General features: G+C 34.2%; 1 protein-coding gene across 3 annotated transcripts in view; it reads left to right on the top strand.

Annotated features, from left to right (window-relative positions):
* Nucleotides 1–23,842, top strand: part of LOC126976320 (uncharacterized) — a 129,255-nt gene that overhangs the window by 80,157 nt on the left and 25,256 nt on the right. For 2 of the 3 annotated variants that reach the window (XM_050824600.1, XM_050824602.1), the window contains exons 3-14: nucleotides 4–109; nucleotides 2,366–2,509; nucleotides 5,207–5,321; nucleotides 5,418–5,542; nucleotides 5,748–6,799; nucleotides 6,880–7,094; nucleotides 7,223–7,396; nucleotides 7,568–7,725; nucleotides 8,639–8,797; nucleotides 11,976–12,257; nucleotides 12,538–12,668; nucleotides 13,457–13,601. In XM_050824600.1, the coding sequence (XP_050680557.1) occupies nucleotides 23–109; nucleotides 2,366–2,509; nucleotides 5,207–5,321; nucleotides 5,418–5,542; nucleotides 5,748–6,799; nucleotides 6,880–7,094; nucleotides 7,223–7,396; nucleotides 7,568–7,725; nucleotides 8,639–8,797; nucleotides 11,976–12,257; nucleotides 12,538–12,668; nucleotides 13,457–13,601 (2,787 nt within the window). In that variant the 5' untranslated portion in view covers nucleotides 4–22. The remainder of the gene's footprint in view (nucleotides 1–3; nucleotides 110–2,365; nucleotides 2,510–5,206; nucleotides 5,322–5,417; nucleotides 5,543–5,747; nucleotides 6,800–6,879; nucleotides 7,095–7,222; nucleotides 7,397–7,567; nucleotides 7,726–8,638; nucleotides 8,798–11,975; nucleotides 12,258–12,537; nucleotides 12,669–13,456; nucleotides 13,602–23,842) is intronic. The other variant, XM_050824601.1, reaches the window with a different exon arrangement.

Genomic DNA, 23,842 nt, shown 5'->3' with positions numbered 1-23,842 from the left:
CAGATGAGGAGTGCGGAGTAGCATGGGGCAGGCCGGCAGCCAGCCGGGCGCCGAGCTCGTCCGTCGTGTGCACACCCTCCCGCACGAGCCGCCGCGGCACGCGCCCAAGGTACACGATATGGCGGAATATTATATTATATTTATGATAAAGTGTCTGGCACAGCAATTCAATAATGAAAAGCATTACCTTTGAATTTGGAGCGAATGAGTGAAGAAAAAATGACTTATAAAATATATAAGGTAGTAATCGTAGTAGTAAGTCGTAAAACGTCGATTTGGACGAATTGAATTGACTTGAATTGGGGACGTTTTGAGAAACGGAAGGTCCGAAGCACCCGCAACCCGCGAGAATTTATGAAAAGAGTTATGAATGTAGAGGAAGTGCTCGAGGTTTGTAAGTATAGAAGCAAGTGGCGTTTAATTGTCTCTACTACTACTACCTCGACGGGAAACAGGCGTGAGTATGTGTGTGTATGTGTTTGTGTGTGTATTAATTCGGAACCTTCGTATATTGTGAATGTTCAGTTTGATTCATAAACTGCTAGCGTAATAGACAAACACTCCTCATTACGGCGAGACTAAATTTAAAATGTTCTTGTGTGATAGTTTTACAGATGTGTTAGTGAGTTAGTGAAGTGTGTTAGTATAGTATTTTGCTTTTGCTCAATCCCTATGACAAATATTAATAAACGGAGTCATATTCACGTATACAATATTTTATTATCTAACATATTTTTTCTTAAATGATTATAATCTTAAGAAAATAGAGTGCTTACTACGTATATTATAAAATGTAATATTTAGTATTTTAGTGTATATTATGTTCTACGAATATAAACATTCAAGGAAGTAGTATTGAAGAGTCAGTGAAATGTTTCTTTTGTTGGATTTTTGCAACACGACACCAATATATTTTTTAATTAATATCCGTTAAAATACAGATCAATAACTATAAAAACACTAAAATAAAACGCGTTGCAATTTGAAATGAGACCAATGGACACTAAATTGTTACAAAACGGTGCATGCACTTTATCTATTCCGTCTCTTTCTCACAGGTAGGTTTTTATATAAGGATAGTTATCTCACTTTCACACAGGGTTCGTCTATTACGGTAGTAGGTATACTAAGTTTATGGTTTGACTTATTCTGCGCCAGTCTGTGAAAAATATTCTTATGATATTCATATTTGTATTATAAAGGCAACAGAATTGCAATGATTTAAGATTTGGAGCTCATAGATACGCTTAATTTTATAATGAAGTCATTATTTAACCAATAATAATTTGAAAATGAACAGGGTAGTAAAATCAATACTTATAAAGGAAAGAAAAGGAAGGTTGTTTTATGGAGGAGGAGTACAAACGAGTATACGGGTCACCTGATGGTATGTGATCACCTGCAGCCCATATTCTATTGTAACATCAGAAAAGAAAGATTCTGAGCAGCATAACGCACTACGATTGCGTTTATCACTTGACACATACGGAGTTAGATCGCAACAACCCATTAATATCCTCAGTTATGATGATCTCCGAGGCCACGCCCACATATAACAAATATCCGCGAAAAAAGCTCTGTGTCTGACGTTATGGACAAGGCCTAAGCCAAAACATAAATAATGCTGAGTCACACTAATTATTATGAAAATTCGGTAATCTGTCGCACTCTATGCAGCTATAATAAGCAATTCAACAGTACTGAACTATTTAATAACAGTAAAGGCTGCTTTAAAAGGAGTGTTAGTAAAAATCTAAAGGAAGGTTAAATTTAGAGTTAATTCACAAACACACACACACACACACACACACACACACACACACACACACACACACACACGCACGCACTCTCACCAAACCACACACGCACAAATATCAAGTCTTATTATAAATATTGTAAATCCGTTATTAGATGTAAGTTCTACAAAATAGTATTATTATAACCTAATTTAAGTTCTGTGGATTTTGTGATGTTTTAAATAAATAATTAAATAAATGCTTGTACCTTGCCCTTTGTTCACTAAGATCCATTGATGGATCTTTTTCCACTTTTATGTCCACTTTGATCCATTAAACACGACTGTTGAACATAGTGGATTTTTATGCATAAATCAGTGTCAAATATCATGGCATCCAATGCAATAGATGAATGGCTGGGAGGCACCTGTCCGTCATCCTTCTATATAATGTAGTCAAATGCAGTAAGATTTTTTATGACAACAATTTTTGCCTTCATGAGATGGCAAAGCTAATCGCGTTTTGGATTTGAATACAACTTTAATGTCTATATTTTTACCTAATGAACTATTAATCCTCGTCGGCCAGTTTGATTGTTAATCCTAGAAACCCTTGCCTTGATGTTCCAGGTGCTTCCATCACTGCCCGAGTCGCCACGACTGCGCACTACCGACAACGGCGCCATCTTGCTCTCGGGAGGAACGCTCAGCGGCAGAAGACCCACCTCTGTAGGCCCCGGGCCTGACGTGACGAGAACCCCACATGGTCATGTAGTAAGTTAATATCATGTTATTTAAAATACTATTCAAGAAGTAAATGTAAGGGCCGTGAAGTTAGGATTATTCGTTAAGAGCTGCAAGTTAAAATCAGCTAAATTAGCGGCGAATCACTACTGTAATGGGCGAGAGTCGTCACCTACCATAAAGTTAGTCCAAATCCATCCGTCAGATGACTTAAGGTCCGTTAGGTGGGTTTTGGGTGCGATATGATGTTTGTTAAACAGAGCGGCGGTAAAACCGGTGGAATCTATATGCTATATATCTTGATTCCAAATTACAATGGGAAAGTCCAATTCAATTGGGACTGATTAGATTTTTGGGTCTTTCAATAACCTTTTCAACATACTTTCTCGTAAAGTCTTATTAAAAAGCCTTATTACATCGTTCTTAGCGCCATCAACTATAACTAGTGGATAATAGAATTATCCTTACAAAGTTAAGTTAGTGCCTATCGGTAAATTATGTGAGAGCAAACAGACAATTTTCAATTTAACCGGGTAATACAGTATTTTTTATTTGTAACAACAAGGAGGTTTTATGCGGCCTAAAATAAATTTACATTTTTGGAATAAATAAATGTATCCCTAATAAAGCCAAAAAAACATTTATTGTTATCAAATTATTTATAATTCACACTAATTTGTTATAAAATATATGCATAAATCTAATATATCATTAAAATTATAATTTTGAAGAAGCTGTATGGGTCTTGTATGTAATTAGTCACCTTACATTTGTCGCGTGCAAAAAAAAACGTGCGCGCCATTTCCCTACTCATATTATTTTATTTCTATTACATTTTCTGCCATGTGGTTAATATTTGTAAAAATATCAAGTTTTTGTACAAAAGGTGAACAATTGGTAGATCTAAACCCGCCAGAAATACTAAATGCAGCACAAACTGTGAAATTGCCACCAAAAACAATCAAATGTCGTTTTGAAAATTGTACATTCAGCATCGTTTTAATAGACACTCTGCTGATTTACGCCTATTTTCGCCCTCGCCTGTGGCTTGGACTGCCACCAACCACCTCGTGTATAATGAGCAACTTAGCTCACTTGTATCATAATATACTATTATTGCACTGCATTGGAAAGGGAGTAAGGGTCGTACTTACCATCAGGTGAACGTCTTACTTGTCTCACCCTTTTTCTCATAAAGAAGTTGTTTTGAAGAATTCGATCGCATGAAACCGTAAATAAATTAGATTATCACGAATGAATCCTGAGGCTTGATGAATGATACAAAGACTTACTTAATGTGTTTGAGATGAACAAATATCTTAAAGTGCTGCACTGGTAACACACAGCTTCCGCGGTTATGTTTACTGAGATGGCATTACCCTGCGTGCCATTACTCACAAAATATTAGCTTGGGACACTGTAAACAGTTCGTTGTATATTCGTGTTTGACGGATGATCTTCTAGAAATATGGTGTTATGCTAATCATTTAAGCAGAAATATTTAATCTTCTGTCTATATTTTTTGGAATGAAATTTATAACCCCCTCCTACCGTTTGATAGTTATCCGATATGATTCTATTAACATCTTCAAAGTTGAAAAAAGGCACAAGTTTTTTTTGTCCACAATACTAATATTAATACCTGTATAGTATAATTATAATAATGCGATAATAGGATGTAAAATAACTTCATCCTAAAAGTGGGGGGTTGCAATTGGACCATAAATCTGAATGTATTGCCACTGTAAACTGCTAAAAAATATTGTGATGCACATTAATTTTTTTTCAATAAAAATGTAATGCAGTCCGTTTATGAATCTTTGCATTTAATTATATATATGAATAGTCCATATAATTATAAAAAAAAAAACAAAAAGCAGAAATCTATTCCGCCGCAACAGCTGACAGCTTTAGAAACGTTGTACAACCAGGCCGGTCTCACTCCCCGTAGGTATCGAAATCGTTAGTACGTGCGGCGGCCTCTACACAGTAGGCCAACCAGTAGGGACTCACGTAAGTCTTCTTCACAGATCCGACCGATATTTAAAAAAAACATAAATAAAGCGAAGCATAAATGCCATAATGCAATAAAGGTCTTTGCGATCAAAGTTTAATTTTTTTGGTGACCTGACGCTGAAACAATCTAATTTAAAATGATTATTATAATGAAAGTGCAACAAATGTATTAAGATTATTGATTTAAAATTACGATTACACACCTAACTATTTATATTATAAAAAAGGTAAAGAAGTCAATCCTAATGTCGTCAGAAGAGGAGTCACGCGATAGAAAGAGAGGCAACTTCTAGGTGAATAAAAATGTAGGTTAGTAGCGCTGTAAGATCCGAATTACACCTTATTGTATGACCGCAAGAGTCCCTATTTCTTTAATTAATTTTGTGGAGTGAGACTTCTGCATTTTTACTATGATATATTCTTTGGTACAAGTTATATCGACCCTTATTATGTATTGCATTGCAATGCTCGCTAAAAAGTTTACAATAAACTTTGAATTTTTTTTTCTTCAACTACAGAACTTCCTTGCTAAATGACCAGTAGCTATGATTCTGTAATAGGGAACTCTACGGATACCTTCCGTATTAGGAGGTTGTCTGGTTTACACCCGGCATACACAGATACGTTAACTGAAAATTAATAATATAAAATGATAATATTGTTCCTCATCATAGATTATATCTGTGTTACCTTATGAATTTATTTTTCCAGCATTCCAACGTGCTAAGATCTCGTTCTGCTGGTAGTACTGGAGAGCTAGAGTTCCGGTCCAGAGAGAGAGATCCTTTGCATCGTTCTCATACCAACTTCGAGATTAGACTAAATGGTATGCATTAAAACATTTAATAATAGTTAGTCATGCTACATATCTAGTTTCATAGTAAAGATCAACGCAAAAATAAAAATATATTTTTATTGATAGGAAACATAAATAAGCGGTTTGGATCAGAACCTGACTTGCGAATAGAAGAAGAACAACAGAAATCTAAATGTAACGGCAAAAATTTCCGCAAGAAATACAGAGCACCGCAACCACCTGCAACAGATGTAAGTATTTTTTCCACTGAAATAATAAAATACAATAATGTTAGATTCATTGAAGTTCGCTACAATGACCATCTTCCGTCTTCCGCATCATGGTCTCTTGTGTTTTGCACTCCTTTGTAGATTATTTGTGGTGTGGTGCTGCGCATATCCTCATTTCTTCGATTCCGTAAATACTGTTAATTTAACTAAACTGTTCACATTTTAGTACCGTGATGGTTCGTCACCAGAATCCATTGATGCAAATACAAGGTTAGAGCCCCAGAAAAAACTAAGGCTCTTTCGAACTCGAAATGAAACGAAGAAGTTAAATCCACCAAAACTAGAAACTAAAGCACGGTATAGAAGCACTTATACCGACTTTAAATCTCTAGATTTCACTGACCAATCATATGAGAGGCGTTATACGTCCCAATGCAAAGAAGATGACACTAAAATGTCTAATACTAATGATATGGTCCAAACAACAACATCACTTAAACGAGAGGAGCAACTACTTATAGGAAGAACGGAATATAGAAATAGAATTGATCGAATGAGTGGATGCAAAGCTAAAACATCTAAACCAAATGATAATAATGAAGCTTGGAAAACACCTCTCCTTGATAGAAATTTTAGACACTCTGAGAGATTTAGAAAAGATTTAGTAGATATACCTTGTTTAAGAAGAGAAAAAACTTTTGACAATACTTTAAACGTGAGTGATAGAAGTGAATCACCTAAACATATAAATAAAAGTAAACCAAAAGTTAAAGGAGAGCATTTAATATCAAATAAGCTGTCTACAATTGAGGATACTAACAAGCCTTTGAGAAAATCTCTTCCTTCGTTACTACATAAAGGTAACGAAGAAAAGGATGAATTTCAAGCTGAGCTCAAAAAGGCAACGAGTAGGATAAGAAACGAATTAGGTCATAGAAATAAGTTTAATAACAAAACTAGTCAGAACGATAGTGTAAAAGGCGATAAAATCAACCCAACGAAACCTGCAAAAAAAGTCATAGAAACTAGTCTCAAAACAAATAATAAACAAAATTCTGTACTGCCAACTAATGTAAGACGGCCCTTAAACCGTCCGACTGAAATCAAATCTAAAGTCACACAGCAAAGTAAGCAACCGAAAGATGATGGGAAACAAAAAAACAATCATAAAGAAAATGTTAAAACTTTGCCGGAGAGAGGACAAGCATCGGGAAAAGAATCAACACCGGAACATTCTCCCATCCGAAGAAAAGAGCCTCTAGCAAATCTAAAAGAAAAGTAAGTGATAATAGACACAAAGATATACCTAACAATCATATGCAGTAATTGTTTTATTTTCTCCTTACGTTATTTTTCAGACAAAAAACACCATCAAAACAATTCTATTTTGGCATGATAGAAAACAAACAAAAAGTACCACAGGATCATTTAAAAGATTTTCCGGGTCTTGGCAGTCCTATTATTGAAGAGTTCACGAATTTCCACCTTATCGAAAAGAAACTATTAGGATACCATGAAGAAGATGAAATAAATAAATTCAACGAGATGTTAAAAGAGACTTGTAAAAGAAACTGTGAGTATTTATTGAGACTTTTATTCTTAACAATAATAATTTATATATTTACTGTTTGGCTTTACATCAGCAAAATAAATAAAATTATAATGTTTTGATAATTTATTAACTTTCTTGAACTGTTTTAGTATCATCAGAATCTGCCTTATCATCGGAAGGATCTGAAGGGGAGGGTTCTGACGGATCGTTGGGTATAGCCCTGCGGCTACGACCTACACTACCCAAGAAAAAAGTGAATCCTTCAAAATTTTCTCCATCTGAGGCATGGAAACAATTAGCCAGCCTGGACGCGCGTCTTGCTCGTAAGTTTTTATTAATAATATGCGCTGCTCCAGTAGGTATTGGTGGTTTTTAGTTGCGTACTAATGTGTGCATCCCATAAACCGGGAGCATAGTAATGCTTTTTTAGTAGACGTAGTCGTTACTTTGGTTTGTCCTTGATAATTTATCAGTTTTCTTGTTCAATTCCTCAGAAATACAGCCTCTTGCCGTAGAAATAAAATTGTCTGGTGATATATCGTCGGAATCATCTCCGCGCTCCGAACAGTCTGCAGTCAAGTCTGGCGACTCCGGTATATCTGGAGATCACGGACACAGCGATCACCGGATTGACTCACCGGCGCGACAACATGTAAATTAAATCTAAATTACTATATATAATCTGAACAGTCTACACATACAATTTTTTTGTGTAAATTTGAAGTCTCACTGATACAAATTCAGTGATTTTAGAAATTTATGTTTATACTTCAATGGCTTAACTTGATTTTAGTTTGGGTATTGTAATAACATTTGATTGCGCCAATGATATGCTATATATAGATAAAAGATGTTGGTCTTTCTGCACCTTATTTTTTTAATTCATAAATGGCTTGAATGATCTTGATGAAAATTGGTGTGTAGTAAAAACTAGTGACTGTTGACAGACTATATAAAATGATTCAGGCACACCTGTTTGTTTAAGTAATTTAAATAAAATTATTTCTATTGTAGCATGCAGTAAGTGTTATCATCCAATCCGTCATGTCCAAATAACAAATTCCAAAACAATGCGATGGTGTAAATTTTCATACTAAGGGACATAATAGATACATATTATAAAAAGACATATTGCGCATAACAGAATAAGATTGATTTACGTGCTTTTTTTGATAGCAAAATGTCTTTGCGCTTTAAAAATGATTTCATTTACTCAATGTTGTTTGACATACCTACCTATTGCTGATACATGAGAACAATGTGAACTAATCCTATTAATATTATAAATGTGAAAGTTTGTATGTCTGGGTGTATGTTTGAACTACTTTAACGCAAAAACTACTGATTGGATTTTGATGAAACTTTACAATAATATAGCTTACACAGCAGAATAACACATAGGACATTTATTATTTATAAAACTATCGCGTGAATTATACTTTATATGGCAAAACAACGTTTGCCGGGTCAGCTAGTAAGTAATATTTTCCGAGGAATACCAGTATCTATTTCATTTATGCCATAATATGTCACTTACCAAAATGATTTACGCCTCTTTCTACCAGGTACCCCCTAATGCAGCCACATGGACTCCTCAACAAGACCTCGGCGACAGTGGTTCCGAGGGTAATCGAGCTGCAGTAACGTCTGACCACCCCACTTTAGCCACCTTTACACCAGGGCAACCGTTCAGCCTTTCATTACCAAGAGACCAGCAAGATAAAGTGAGACAAATTGAAGTTTATGGTGCGCGGGACGTTAGGATATTATGTCTGACATGAAACTGTAAATTTCATTATGTATTGTAATCAGTTTAAGGGTACAGTAGTTCCGTGAAAGAGTAATCTAGAAAAACTTATGTGTGCGATATGCCAATTCTTCTCATATATAAAATTGTCTTAATTTTTACTATTTAAGATTAATTTATAAGTTTTAAATTATTTGATAAAATTAGTTTCATTTCAGACTTATTGTTATCATAATATTAGTATTTGTCAAGTAGTGACTAACCCCACTAATCTCCTAACCTCCCGTGTACCGGCTGAAGAGGAATAACGGTAAATTGTCCTCTCACTTGGCAAACTAATTCTGCAGCGATACCTACATGCTTAACTAACAATAATGCTTCGCTTTTCATCAATTTGCGAATAGAAATTATATTTTTCACTTACCTTTACATTACATCCAGTGTGTTTTACTGTATAGCTATATTCTTGCGAATAATATTATTGTAATTCCTCTGGAGTGACATAATTGACAGAGCCATTTGCTTTAAGGACGCGTTTACGAATCCGACAAAAATAAGATATTTTTCGGTAGAGTTTGTGATGAAATTAAACTAAGTCTAACAAAACTAAAAATTGCTACTAATAGATTACTTCTTTATCTCTAATTAGCGGGAAATGTTTGCTTTGAAATTTTGATATTTTATGTCGTAAAAACGATTATCCGTTACCTCTTCACACAAAATTGACGAAATGGGGCTTCATTCAGGATCAGTTTTCTGCTACCAGTTACACAATTTTGGCTCTTAAAAATTATGTAAGGAAAGCAGATATAATATTTTCAAAAACACGGGAAATAAATTAATCAATATCTAATAAATAATCTCAGAAAAAAATAAAAAATAATCGTCTAAAATTCATATATATTTCTGATAAGCATGATCTTTAAAGTGTGGTATTAAGGGTTATTTTATTTTGTCACTCCGTACGCATTGCACAGAAAGATCTATCGAAATAACCTCAGTCCGCGCTCGGCCGCCGTCGTGGGTAGACAGTGTGTCGGTTGTAAGCAGCAGCTCGTACTCGGAAAGATCGCTGTACGAACATGAATATTTTTTATAAGCTATACAATACTGTCTTTGATACTTTACATATTTTGTATGCAGTCAGATTGTCAATAAATTATGTGTATTTTTTGAAGAATTAGTGATTTATAAGTTCATCTCTAAATATAAGGTCTAATCGAAATCAAAGATGGCGCTTATAAAATTGGCAACTTTTCTTCATGGTTTTCGGGGTCAACAATAACGAATATCGGGTCAAAATCGAAATCCAAGATGGCGCCTATGAATTTTACCAACTTCTCTTCATGGGTGTCATTTTCATGGTTATCGGGGTTAACAATAACGAATATCGGGTCAAAATCGAAATCCAAGATGGCGCCTATGAAATTTACCAACTTCTCTTCATGGGTGTCATTTCCATGGTTTTCGGGGTCAATAATAACGAATATCGAGTCAAAATCGAAATCCAAGATGGCGCCGATGAAATTTACCAACTTCTCTTCATGGGTGTCATTTTCATGGTTTTTGGGGACAACAATAACGAATATCGGGTCAAAATCGAAATCCAAGATGGCGCCGATGAAATTTACCAACTTCTCTTCATGGGTGTCATTTTCATGGTTTTCGGGGTCAACAATAACGAATATCGGGTCAAAATCGAAATCCAAGATGTCGCCGATGAAATTTACCAACTTCTCTTCATGGGTGTCATTTTCATGGTTTTCGGGGTCAACAATAACGAATATCGGGTCAAAATCGAAATCCAAGATGGCGCCGATGAAATTTACCAACTTCTCTTCATGGGTGTCATTTTCATGGTTTTTGGGGACAACAATAACGAATATCGGGTCAAAATCGAAATCCAAGATGGCGCCGATGAAATTTACCAACTTCTCTTCATGGGTGTCATTTTCATGGTTTTCGGGGTCAACAATAACGAATATCGGGTCAAAATCTTAATCCAACATGGCGCCGATGAAATTTACCAACATCTCTTCATGGGTGTCATTTTCATGGTTTTCGGGGTCAACAATAACGAATATCGGGTCAAAATCGAAATCCAAGATGGCGCCTGTGAAATTTACCAACTTCTTATCATGGGTGTCATTTTCATGGATTTTGGGGTCAACAATAACGAATAGCGGGCCTAAATCGAAATCCATGATGGCGCCTATGAAATCTACAAAATTTTCTTCATGGGTGTCATTTATATCGTCAAAATTAGAATTCATTCATAAACTTAAATTATCTTATAAAAGGCCTGTCTAACAATATTCCACATGCTAAATTAATTCTTCATTCCCTAAATATAGAAATATTAACGTTTCGACTTTTCACTCACAATATGTACAAAACACATTCCGTTACCAATCTAATTAAAAAATCTCAAAATTTGATTTTGAAAGACCTATCTTATTGTTCTCTGCACCCTCGATAACCTCGGATACGATACCCATATTGTTGAAATCATAATTTTTCGCGGCGGCCATCTAGGATTAAAAAAAACTGCGTTTACTGCACACGACGTTATGCGACAGAATTGCCATCTAAAATTCTAATATTTAACTACTAAACGAATACATCAACCAATTATCAAAAATACAAAGGTATTAAAAAAATAAAATTCAAACTTGCTAAAGTATCAAATTCATTTGATTCCCGCAATTAACTTTAAGTACGTGTATGTGTTTGAGCGGTGTCAGTGTAGTAGTGCGATTCGATACCTCTCTGTTTTGAGAACGCGTCCTTAAAGTCACTGCATGGTATAGGACATACGCACTTATAGATCATAAACGTGGTCTTCATGATGTTGGAAAATGGAGTTGGTGTGCGCGAGATCCGTGTATAATTCAATCTCATAATTATTTCACATACAATTCTCAAGAAACATCACTTCAAGAACTCCACGTATTATTTTTGAGACGGTCTAGTCAGATAAATTCTAACTTTTTTCGTATTTTCTTCAAACTTTTACGTTGATAGAATTCCTGAATTTTCTCAACTTACTTTCTTTGCTTTTTTATTGATTTCTGTAATTGTATATTTATGCTTGGAGTCAGTTTATACTATTCCTCGTCAGTCTATTCGAATAGAACAAGCCCAACCCCACAAAGTTTAAAAGCATGTTGTGCTTCTACGATTGCTTCCAGGGCAAGCAGTTGCAGCAGGGGTTCAATAGTCTCCAGAAGCTGAAGAAGTCTGTGTCGGGCGCGCTGGGGGCAGCCTTAGGATCGAGAAGGTTTGATCTGGAACACGACCCGATGTTACACGAACCAGAGCAAAACTGGTTCTTGACCAAGTCGGCTCCCAACTCCTTGAGCAATCCAATGTTGTTCCAGCAATTAAGAGCTAAAAATGATGGAGATATCAAAGAGGAGACGAAAGAAACAGAAAAGGTACTATTTAGTTGAAGGAACAAACTTACATATAAATTTACCTATTGTGTTTTATTTATTCAATTTACTGTGATGTATATTGAAAATATATACAAAATATACCAAGTACAGATTTTATCCAATAATAAGTATTTATACCAAAATAATATTGCTACATCACTTGATTTTGGGGTATTTACATAAGTACCGGGTAAGTTGGTTAAGTTCCGAGTACCTATCTGGCCCGGTGTGAATGATGTTGCCAACAACATAATCGTAAAATAACTCCATATGGTTGTAGGATACCCTGAGTCCATGGCGAAACCATTCATCGGGTCTGTCGTGGGGGGGCCACGTGATGTACCTGCCCCCCGCGCCGCCTGGTCTGGAGCAGCCGCTCTCCATCCTCACTCCGCTGGACCGGCCTGTCAGGTACTCCTTATCTATGGCGAAGGTTTAATTGTTTACAAAAAATGTCGCTTTTCCCTCAAAGTGATTATTATAATTACAACATGAGTAACAGTGAAGTGCTTCTTACAAACTCGAGGAGGTTCTATAAAATACATAGTTTTATATTAAAGCCTCAGTCTGTATTAATTAAATCTCCTTTTTGTCTTCAATTCTTACAACGAAAATACTTTGTATCGGCTTGTTGTCGTTCGCCCGTCCAGGGTGGCCGAATATACGAACACTTACTTTTAGGTATGGTTCATGGTTTTCGCTTGTTAAATAGATCCAGAGGATTATATATTAGAATAAAGCATTAAAAAGCTCTCTATTAGCGTCCCAGGTTTAACCCATATCAAAACCCTACAAGATCCAGTCCAATCCTTTAATAGAAAGACCGCTCGTAATACAATAGGGTCAAATAAGGAAAACTTACGCATCATAAACTGGACCATTAAGGGGCACTGCAGATTTAATAAACACCTTTCGTTCCTGGACCTCAAGGAGTCTAGAGTGTATAAATATTGTAACATTGCAGATTAAATCTAGATAAACATTTTATGCGATTGTGGTTGTTTGATCCGTAAACGTGACATTTGTTTGAAAATACCAGTAATTGAACCATTTAAGATTGGTCACCTCACGGGGGAATTACTGAATCTTAGCAATGATTAATAATAATAGTGGCTATCACAATAAACCATACCATTGTGTATCGCTCAATACCTTTAAGCTTTCTGTGTTCCTATTAAACCTCGTATTGATGTCGTCAGGAGTAAGTCAAGCGGGTGTCTGGAGGTGGCAGCGCGCGCGGCACGAGCGGCAGCCCTAGCGGGAGAGATGCGCGAGCGAGAACGATCAGCGTCGCCCGAGGGCCGCGTCGCCAGGGCTGTGCCCGCTAGGGTTGAACCTGTCACTGTAAGTTGCATAACATTTATTTATATATTATTGGGATACAGATAATCCCGATTGAAAACTTGATAATTCACGTGTTGATTTAATGAAGCGAGATTACATTTTATAGTACAAAGGAATTTCCATTAGGTGGTCATGCAAATATATATATATATATATATATATGTTTTTTTTATTAACAGCAAGCTACTTAATTGTAAAAATCCAAATATTATCAAAACATTATTACTAAATTCAAATGTTTATATGTATATAGCTATGACTACAATGTTTATTATTTCTCAAGCACATAATATATTAAATCGAAGACATACCTACTATACATTTCTTACATACTATACATTTTTTTGTAAAGTTAATATTTGGATTGGCTTTATGGGCTTAAAACCTTTGCTTGTTCAATTAATAGATTGATTTCTTTTAACTGTTCTGTTGATATTAGCTTGGTAGTAGTTTTTCCCCACAGGTACGTAGATTTCCGCACGCTCGTTTGTCCTCCTTTTTCCATAAAAAAAAGGTATTGGCTGGCGCCGATATTTGCTCAGTCATATAAACTTACCCGAAAAGATAAGAAGTTCCCACGCGAGACCTACCATTGAATAAGATATAATCCTTCCGGTATGTTTTTATATGCACGAGATGAATGTGAACATAAAATATAATTTGTTAACGCCGAACGCACCAAGGACGCGACCATTTGTTCATGTTGCGTTGTGACAATGAGTTATATTAATGTTTTTGTTGCAACACTCGTTGTGAATAATACTTACAACATGCTAATATTAAAAGCAAAAACAAAAGTCTTAAAACAATCAATATTAACGTAACTTATTTTGCCGCGATTTTAACAGCAGGGTTAAAATTATATTATACTTATATTTAATTTATTATGAAGTTGTAATTTTTTTAATATATTTAATTTATAATATAGTTATAGTTGTAATGAGCCGATGCATCTCAAGCGAATGAGATAGTGATAAAATATTTAAGATACCTAGGTATTGTATAAATAAGCGAAATTCTTTTGAAACTTAACTTACAAATAAAACTTTTTTCAACTTTAAAAAAGTCAACATGTCTATCAACTAAGGTTGTGACGAACCAATCACAAGTTTTTGGCACTTCGTTTTCATTTCAAGACTACTGCTTGATTATTGTCAAAACAATAACTTTTTTAATATCATCCCTAAGCAGTGAATACCATATTCTATGAATAGTTCAATATATTTTAGTATTAGTTTTTTTTTATTGAAAACTGTTAATAATAATGATATTGACACACTTTTACACAAATTATCTTGCCCCAAATTAAGCATATAGCCTGTGTTTAGGGTTCAAGACAACGATATATTCAATACAATATACTTACTGAAACATACATAAATATTTAAATAAAACACTTTTAAAGGATTCAAACGCGTGTAATTGTAACGGTTTTACATTAGATTTTTGCGTAAAAGTTACATTTTTATTTTAGTTAACCCGACGTTTCAAAGAAAATACTTTACATAAATACATATAAACACCCATGACTCGGAAACAAACATCAATATTCATCATATAAATGCTTGCACCTACCGGGATTCGAACGCGGGAATTCGAATTTATAGATCGTTATAAAATTTTATTTCTTTATTTTAGACAAAATATAACGTATAAGTTGTAAAACAAAAAAACACTCTTCCAATGATTAAAAATAGACATAGCTGATTTTGAACTATCAAATACCTTAAATTAAATTTGTAACCAAATTTATGAACGATGCGGGTCTCCAATCCGCGACCTCTCGGGTTCCCTGCGAGCACTCTTCCAACTTAGCCAACTAAGTGACGAATGGTTCGTAAATTTTAGTAAGTCTTGTTCAAATTTCAGTAGCGTACCTAATACACCTTATGGAGACGCATCGGAGTCAACTGCCCATAATAGTGATGTTGGCTTTTAGAATATTTATAAACTTTGCTTTAGAGAAGAAGTTACTAGTCTAGCAAAGAGTTTACCTGGTGGTAAATGTTAAATCCTGTCCAACTTATTATTTTCTACAATTCAACAAACATATTTTTCGACAAAGAATAAAATTGTTTGTTGATTGTTGAGTTTCAAGTAATGTTCGAAGTTAAGTCGCTAGATTGCAAATTACAATCAAATTAATAACCCTCCTCACATCGAACTTGTCAGTACAGAAAACACAGAATTCCAAACAAACAGAGAAGTCACGATTTTGTAATGTACTGACATTACAAAATTAAGTATTCCATGTACGTTGGACTCAATATGAATGATAATTACTGAGACCCACTTATAAATTAAGTTATTTTTAAAACAAAAACAAAAAATTACAACCCGGCTTCTAGGAAGACCACGCTATTACAACTTTTTAATATTCAACTTAATTTATTCAAATGTGATCAGTTTTGTTCTGTGTTAATTCCTCTAACATGTCCTTAACCAATTCGACACGTGTTTCGTCTCTACTCGAGGCATCCTCAGGAGATGTTTACTCGCTAAATTCTGGCACGAGACTTAATTTTACACTTACACTGGGTCTGATATTAAATGCGTTTTTACAATTGTTGGGATTTTTTTAAACATTATTAATATGTGGCTGGAATTCCGCAAAATGTATAAATAAGTGTAGTTCAAAAGAAAGCGAAATAATAATTAAAATTTGGCTGGTCATATTTAGCTCTTTGTGTATCAGTACCTGAACCCGGCAGATGAGGTCTTTCCGGCTAGGCAAATACATTCTCCGCGTTCTAATATAACACAATACCAATGTTTGTAGTGACCGGTCAATCGATAAAGAAGTTGGTACGCTGCATCACCACCTAGGCAATTGCTATAATATATTATGTAATAATAAAGAAAAGACATAACCCACAAAATATTCATTTCCATGCCAATTTTCAATTTGACAGCACTTACCACAGACTAAAATGTCCCGGAACAGTATAGAGCAAGCAATGATTGATATTGTATTCACAGCGCGCATCACTAGGGTGTCAGTAGCCGTGCGGTGCTCCACATGTAAATATCTGATTATGAGATTCAGGGATGCATACAGATGAACGTGTTGAGATCTTAGGAGAAGATTATATTTCAAAAGCATCCATTATAACAACATAAACGATGAACTACGCAAGAAATAACAATTGTATCGAGAATTTATGATGTTACTCCGTCAATCATAAAAAAAATTCATAACTAAGTTTGTACTTCAATTAATATATCTGGACCACCAAGCCTTGCACGAATTTTTAAGAATATTCAAAACTTAAAGAACAAAAAAAACTTGTAGGACACCTGGATTTGAACCGGGGTCTTCTGCTTTTCGGATCACCCGATGTCTCATATGAGCTACTATAGTATATATAGTGGCGAAATTTACCTTTGTATTAATATTGTATTACTGTTTCTCATAAAACACGGATAAAAATACACTTTTGAAAATTGAAACTAGATCGATTTCTCGCCCCCGAAACTACCTGTATACTAAATTTCATTAAAATCGTTGGAGCCGTTTCCGAGATTTAGATTATATATATATTTATATACAAGAATTGCTTGTTTAAAGTTATAATACATATTTATACAATTGAATGTCAGATATTTAATGAGTTTAATAACATAGGTACTAACTTGACATTCTTCTGATGATTACAAAAAACGTGGTAAAAAACGAAGTATCACTGCTAATGCAGATTGGTTTTAGTGTAAATTTTTAATGACAATGTTAAGGATTTAATAACAATGAACATCTCAGTATTATATAATGCATAACATATTAATTTTATTTTTTGTGATTTTAAGTCTAAATTTTTATTGAGTACAGCTTTTGTTTATTAAAACAATGTTATTAACCAAATGTCATCTTCTAAATTACCATGGTTTTACAATTTGTAAAACACTACATTATCAGTATTTTTTATAACATATTTAGAGGACAATTTTACGAAAATGGTAAGATAGTATATATAATATGTCTAAATGTCTGCGAGTGTATAATAATAATAATATATAATATTGTCAAACTTGTTACACAAATTATCTTGCCCCAAGTTAAGCATATATAGCCTGTGTTATGGGTTACAAGACAATGATATATTTAATACAATATACTAACTCAAAACAAATCTTATAACTATATTTAAAATACTATCTTCGCGCCTCAATAAGGCTACTGGAAACCCAAGCGCTGGCAGCTATTTCGGTCAACGGATCAGCCTAGCTATACAACGCGGTAATGCTGCCAGTATTCTTGGTAAGCTTCCACGTAATGATAGTTTTAATTTTAGGTAGTCGCAGTATTGTAAATATACTTACTTAAACATACATAAATTTATATAAACATACATAAATACATTTAAACATCCATGATTCGGAAACAAACATCCATATTCATCATATAAATGCATGCACCTACCGGGATTCGAATCCGGGACCTCTAGCTTAGTAGGTAGGATCGCTAACCACTCGGCTATACTGGTAGTCATAAGTCGTATGGACGAGTTAATTGTTTTAATTTTAAAGAACAATATTTGAAAATTAAAACAATGTTAATTAAAATGTAAACAAACGTAAAGAAATGAGTCGTGAGAATATATCGGTTCATTTGTGTATGGGTTTGTTTACATGGCACACAGCGATGGTAAGTGCAAGTTACTAGTAAGTTACAAGTTTATATTATAATTATTAAATGTCTCAGGCCTGTTAGAGCTTGCTTGGTGACGAGGATGCTTTACAAGCTGTATTGCAATACTGTTTGTATGTGTACTATGTGTACTGTCAGTAATCACTAAATAATTTTGTTTAAATTTTTCCAATTATAGAAATTCTAGTTCACGTAATATTATCAAATTAAAAATAAATAATAAAAAACAATAAGAGACGAGGCGAGCACGACGTTCAGCTGAAGGTAATTGATACGATTCTTGAACGACCCAAAAATTCTGAGCGGCACTACAATTGCGCTCGTCAGCTTAATAACAATATGTTAAGTCTTACTTGCCCAGTAATTTCACTAGCTATGGCGCCATATAATAAAAATTCAAATGGATAATATACGTATTAAAGGCAACCTAAATATAGATTGTAACCAACTCTTCTCCAAGATCTAGTAAGTAGCGATCAAAACGTATTGTGGATCGCATTTCTCAAAGGCTTAGCCTGTTTATTGCTGTTTACCTGATCATCCTTCCATCTCTTATCTTGTGGGCACAGCGGTTACAGCGTCGACCGCGGTGGCTACACGGTGTGTTGACTGCGAGCTCGTAACGCGCATTCGTAGCGTCCACACCGGCGCGTGCGCACCACTCCGTTGTATTTTGTGTTTGTGTCAATTGCAATAGTTTCGAAGGCTTCACTGCCGGTATGTTGCTCTTTATTTAATTGTTGTTTCTTTTAAGTCTTCTAGTTTCTTGCAATAATCAAAGTATTCATAATGGATAAGTATTAATTATGTTTTTGTTAAATATTTACATATTTTTGACAAAAAATATTCAAGATTACTTAAATATTCCATTGAAATTTACAAATGAAATCTTATGTAAATATTTTTTTTTTTAAATATACGCTGTTTTAACAATTTTCATTATCAGACAAAGTTTGAATATTCTTTTTAGAATTTATAGTGTTACCTTTTAAATAACTACTACAATTTATTATTATTAACTACAAAAATGACAAATTTAATATATTTTAGCTAAATACTTAACATATTATGATTGATCATTATTTCAAATAATTTTAATGGATTCTGCAGGTTTAAAATCACTTTTTCGCTACTACTTCTGTTTTTTTGCTTTATATTATTATATTGTTTTGTTCTACAAATAAACATTTAATTAAATCGTCTGTATTATATCGATATATGAGAATACAGAAACCGGTAACAACCTGCATCATATTTACCTGAGCAGGTATCAAAAGATCACTCATTCTTATAACACTTTGAATTACAACTTTTTGTTTAAGCATCATAAATTACGTGTCGACATCGATATTAATCGAATATTTTTAGTTCAGTTTTACCTTAGTTTTAAATATAGTAGTATTACTTAGTAACACGAATATCTCGTAAATAAGTTCTGCAAAAAGGACGAACAGACTATTAAGTTATATTGTTAAAAAAAAGTAAATTAATCAAAATTAATTTTTTCCTTCTTCTTCAATTATTCGAAATAATTATTTTTCATACAGCTTTTTTTCGTAATCGAATTCGTAACACATAATGCACCAGAGTGTTGGGTTTGAATTGTTAAGCCAATTTCTCAAACCTATCCTAATACCATTTACCCTCAAAGGATGATAAGTATAAGGTTAAAAATAATTTCAATTGACAATAGTTAGGTCATTTATAATACTTGTTCATTTTGCTCCTCGAAAAAGAATCTTTTTGCTCTGAGCAAGAAGCGCTTTTGACCCATTTATTTTACATACTGAGGGTTACGTACAGCTCTTATGTATAATATTGACACACTTTTTACACAAATTATCTTGCCCCAAGTTAGGCATATATAGCCTGTGTTATGGGTTACAAGACAATGATATATTTAATACAATATACTTACTTAAACATACATTAAGTCATATAGACATACATAAATACATTTAAACATCCATGACTCGGAAACAAACATCCATATTCATCATATAAATGCTTGCACCTAAAGGGATTCGAACCCGGGACCTCTAGCTTAGTAGGTAGGATCGCTAACTGCTCGGCTATACAGGTCGCCAAAAATGTATGCATGCAGCAAATTCAATATAACAAATTCAAATATTTTTATTCAAAAGAGGATTTGAAATAACTCATTGATTTATGCCTCCAACGTAAAAAGAATAGACTCAATGCGCTAGCAGACTTTAGATAATTTAAGTTGTATCCGCTACTTCGTACGATCAAATATGTACCATGCCTTTGTTTGTCTATTAATAAAGCCACTGTTTTGGTTTGATTTCATTTAACCTGTTGTAGACTGGATTTGATAATGATCAGCGTAAAACCGCAACCAAGTGTACCTCTTTAATCTCAAATAACACTTTACTGTATATCAAAAAAGTAGTCCCTTTTCGAGTTAAGTGCACGAAAATCTTGTCTTAGGCTAATCTAATCTTATTCTTAATATTATACTTTTTTTCTGTGATTATTTTTACATTATCGCTTAGCTTTTTATTAATTATTTTATATTGTAGTGTCTCTTAGATATGGCTTTATGTTGGCCAACTTGAATGTAGTAGTAATTATTGATTTATGTTAGTTATAATAATAATTGTAAAACGAAAACACTAGAATATATGCATGTCTGTCAAGATATAATATGTGCTTACTCTTAAATTTATAACAACCTCACCTGTAAATGTTTCTAGCAAATAAAGAACTTTTACTTTGAAAAGCAACTCACACTTAAAACTACGGCTGTAACAGAAACAGTTTATCCTTCTGCATTAATATGGTGATTACGTAACATAAGCTCACGAAAACTATGCACGTTTTAAAATTAAATGGGACATTAATAGGAATTAGATAAATTCAAGGTATCCTATCCGGTATGCTGCAAACTTTGCAGATCTCTGTTCCAATTTAATTCTGACTTTCAATTAAATACCGCTATATAGTTTTGGGTAACTACTCTGCTAAAAGTAGTAATTTTTCAAAATTACTGTAACAGTTTGTACCCGAAAAGTTTTTTGACTTTAGTTAGTAGAAAAAACGTCGCTTAATTCATTATTTTATCTTTAAAAAATTACTATACATATATTATAAAAAACAGGCTTACATAACCTGGATCGATGAAAACTTCGACGACATTGGGACTCGAAACCTTGAATGAGTGCCGACGTAACCCAAAAGAAAAGATTCGAAATTAATGTAAATTCAGCCATTTACGTAATTCTAAATAAGCAATAATCATACAAACCTAATCTACTATAAAAATCTACTGCCATGTTGGCAGTAGAAAACAGAACTCAGAATATTAAAATGATTATGTAAGTTTATTAATTGTTTGTTATTTGACGGTTACACAGATAAACATACACACACCTTAGGCATTTGAGACATAGGGTAATTTTATACTGAATTTTTTTAAAGTTCTCGAGGATGCGCGATTACAAATTTAATGCGGACGTAGGGGAAAATAAAGTCATCATATAGGGTATCAAATATGCAATAATATGTATAGTACATAAAAAATTTCATCATAATAGTTAAAGCTGTTCTTGAGTAAGAGAAGAATAGTCAGATAAAAATTTCAATAATCGTGGAATTAGTATCAGTCAGAATAAATCACATATTTATATCAAAAATGTATGTTATGCAGAGCCTATTTATAAAATAGTATGCATTGTAATCCCTTCTCAAAGCCTTCTCTCCGGTGCGGTGTTATAGAATTGCGGAAACTGCTCAAATGCGCTGTGATGTGAGACCGCGTCATACATAATAGTTATGTAAAACGCACAGACAAGTCACATAATTAATGATATATAAACGTTTATTAGCCGTGAAGATTTCTGATAATTATTTAAATCTGCTTATGAAATCGCCATTATTGTAAGATTAATTGTTAAATACATACACCTGTAGGTACTGTTACCGCATTAGTCTAGGTAAGCATGCACTAATTGTTGCATGCACGAAGAGTAACTGTCATAGGTAGTAGGACAATGGGGCTAGGTTGTCACCTGGTGGTAAGATATTACCACACAGACATGGGTCAAAAAGATGACTAAAAGAGGAGCAATCCTCTTCCTTTGACGCTTTTATTTTATTTTTTATTATGATTTATAATAGATTGCCGATTTTAGTTAAAAGCAATACCGACTATTGATGTACTGTAAACGTCAACTAATGATGAGGTGAGTGGCTAAACGTTAGGCTCGATGCACTGGCATTTATAACGACGTCACAGTAGTTACAAAAAGAAGGGCACGCTTGGTTTTCATACAGACGGAGGGATTTGTGTTATCTACTTGGATCTATGTCTGTGTATTACCACCACCTAGCTCTCTTAAAGCTCTAGAGAAATCAAAAGATGACGCGTAAATAGTTGAGCGTAACGCGTAGATAATATTAACAACTGATGTATAGGTATTTTATTATAAAAAAATATCATATCATAATGCTAAGGCGGCTGTCATTACATCCAATTAATTAAAAAACACATTTTAAAAGTACAGATAATTCCGATCCACAAATTATTTCACGTTGTTAGTTTGAAGCTAATTCTACTACTAATTTACCAGTGGGAGGCTTCTTTGCACAGGATGCCGGCTAGATTATGGATACTACAACGGCGCCTATTTCTGCCATGAAGCAGTAATGTGTAAACATTACTGTGTTTCAGTATGAAGGGCGCCGTAGCTAGTGAAATTACTGGGCAAATGAGACTTAACATCTTATGTGTCAAGGTGACGAGCACAATTGTAGTGCAGCTCAGAATTTTTGAGTTTTTCAAGAAGCCCAAGCGGCACTGCATTGTAATGGGCAGGGCGTATCAATTACCATCAGCTGAACGTCCTGCTCGTCTCGTCCCTTATTTTCATAAGGAAAAAAATTCCCGATAAAATTGTATGATTGTACCTACACGTAATATAAGTATATCATGTTTAATAATGAAACAGTATGAAAGCATGTGGATAAGTACTTGATATCGGCGCGCATGTTTTCTTCGTTTCCGAACCGTTATCTTGTCGATGAATATATTTGATAAAAATTCCAACTGACAAACTAACATTTTCATTTCGACTCTGATATAAAAGTAATTTAATATCTCTAATATGGCTTCTATGCATCAAAGTGGCGAAGTGCCAGTCGATTTTTTACATTTGATAAATTTAATGAACTTGTGTCGAGTTGACATCATCGACATACTTATCAGTAGTACCAACTGGCAAAAAAGTTTGAAGTGAAAATTTTAGAAGCACCGGGCAATTTTTTTTAATAGTTTCACCTGATACCTGCCGCCGAATTCCACCTTCGCAAGACACGCCACAAGTTAGGATATCATCCCCACCATCTGGATATGTGGCGGTCCTGCACAGTGCGGTTTTCAAGGAGCTTTCTTCCACGTACTATAAAGCTGTGGAATGAACTTTTTTGTGCGGTGTTTCCGGGGCGATACGACATGTGAACCTTCAAAAAAAGCGCGTACACATTCCTTAAAGGCCGGCTACCCTCCTGTGATTCCTCTGGTGTTGCAAGAGAATCACTCAACACCAGGTGACCCGTACGCTCGTTTGTCCTCCGT

Source organism: Leptidea sinapis, chromosome 40 (assembly GCF_905404315.1).
Source record: "Leptidea sinapis chromosome 40, ilLepSina1.1, whole genome shotgun sequence".
Lineage (NCBI taxonomy): Eukaryota > Metazoa > Arthropoda > Insecta > Lepidoptera > Pieridae > Leptidea > Leptidea sinapis.
The sequence above is the reverse complement of the archived record's forward strand: the minus strand, read 5'-3'. Positions and strand labels throughout refer to the sequence as shown.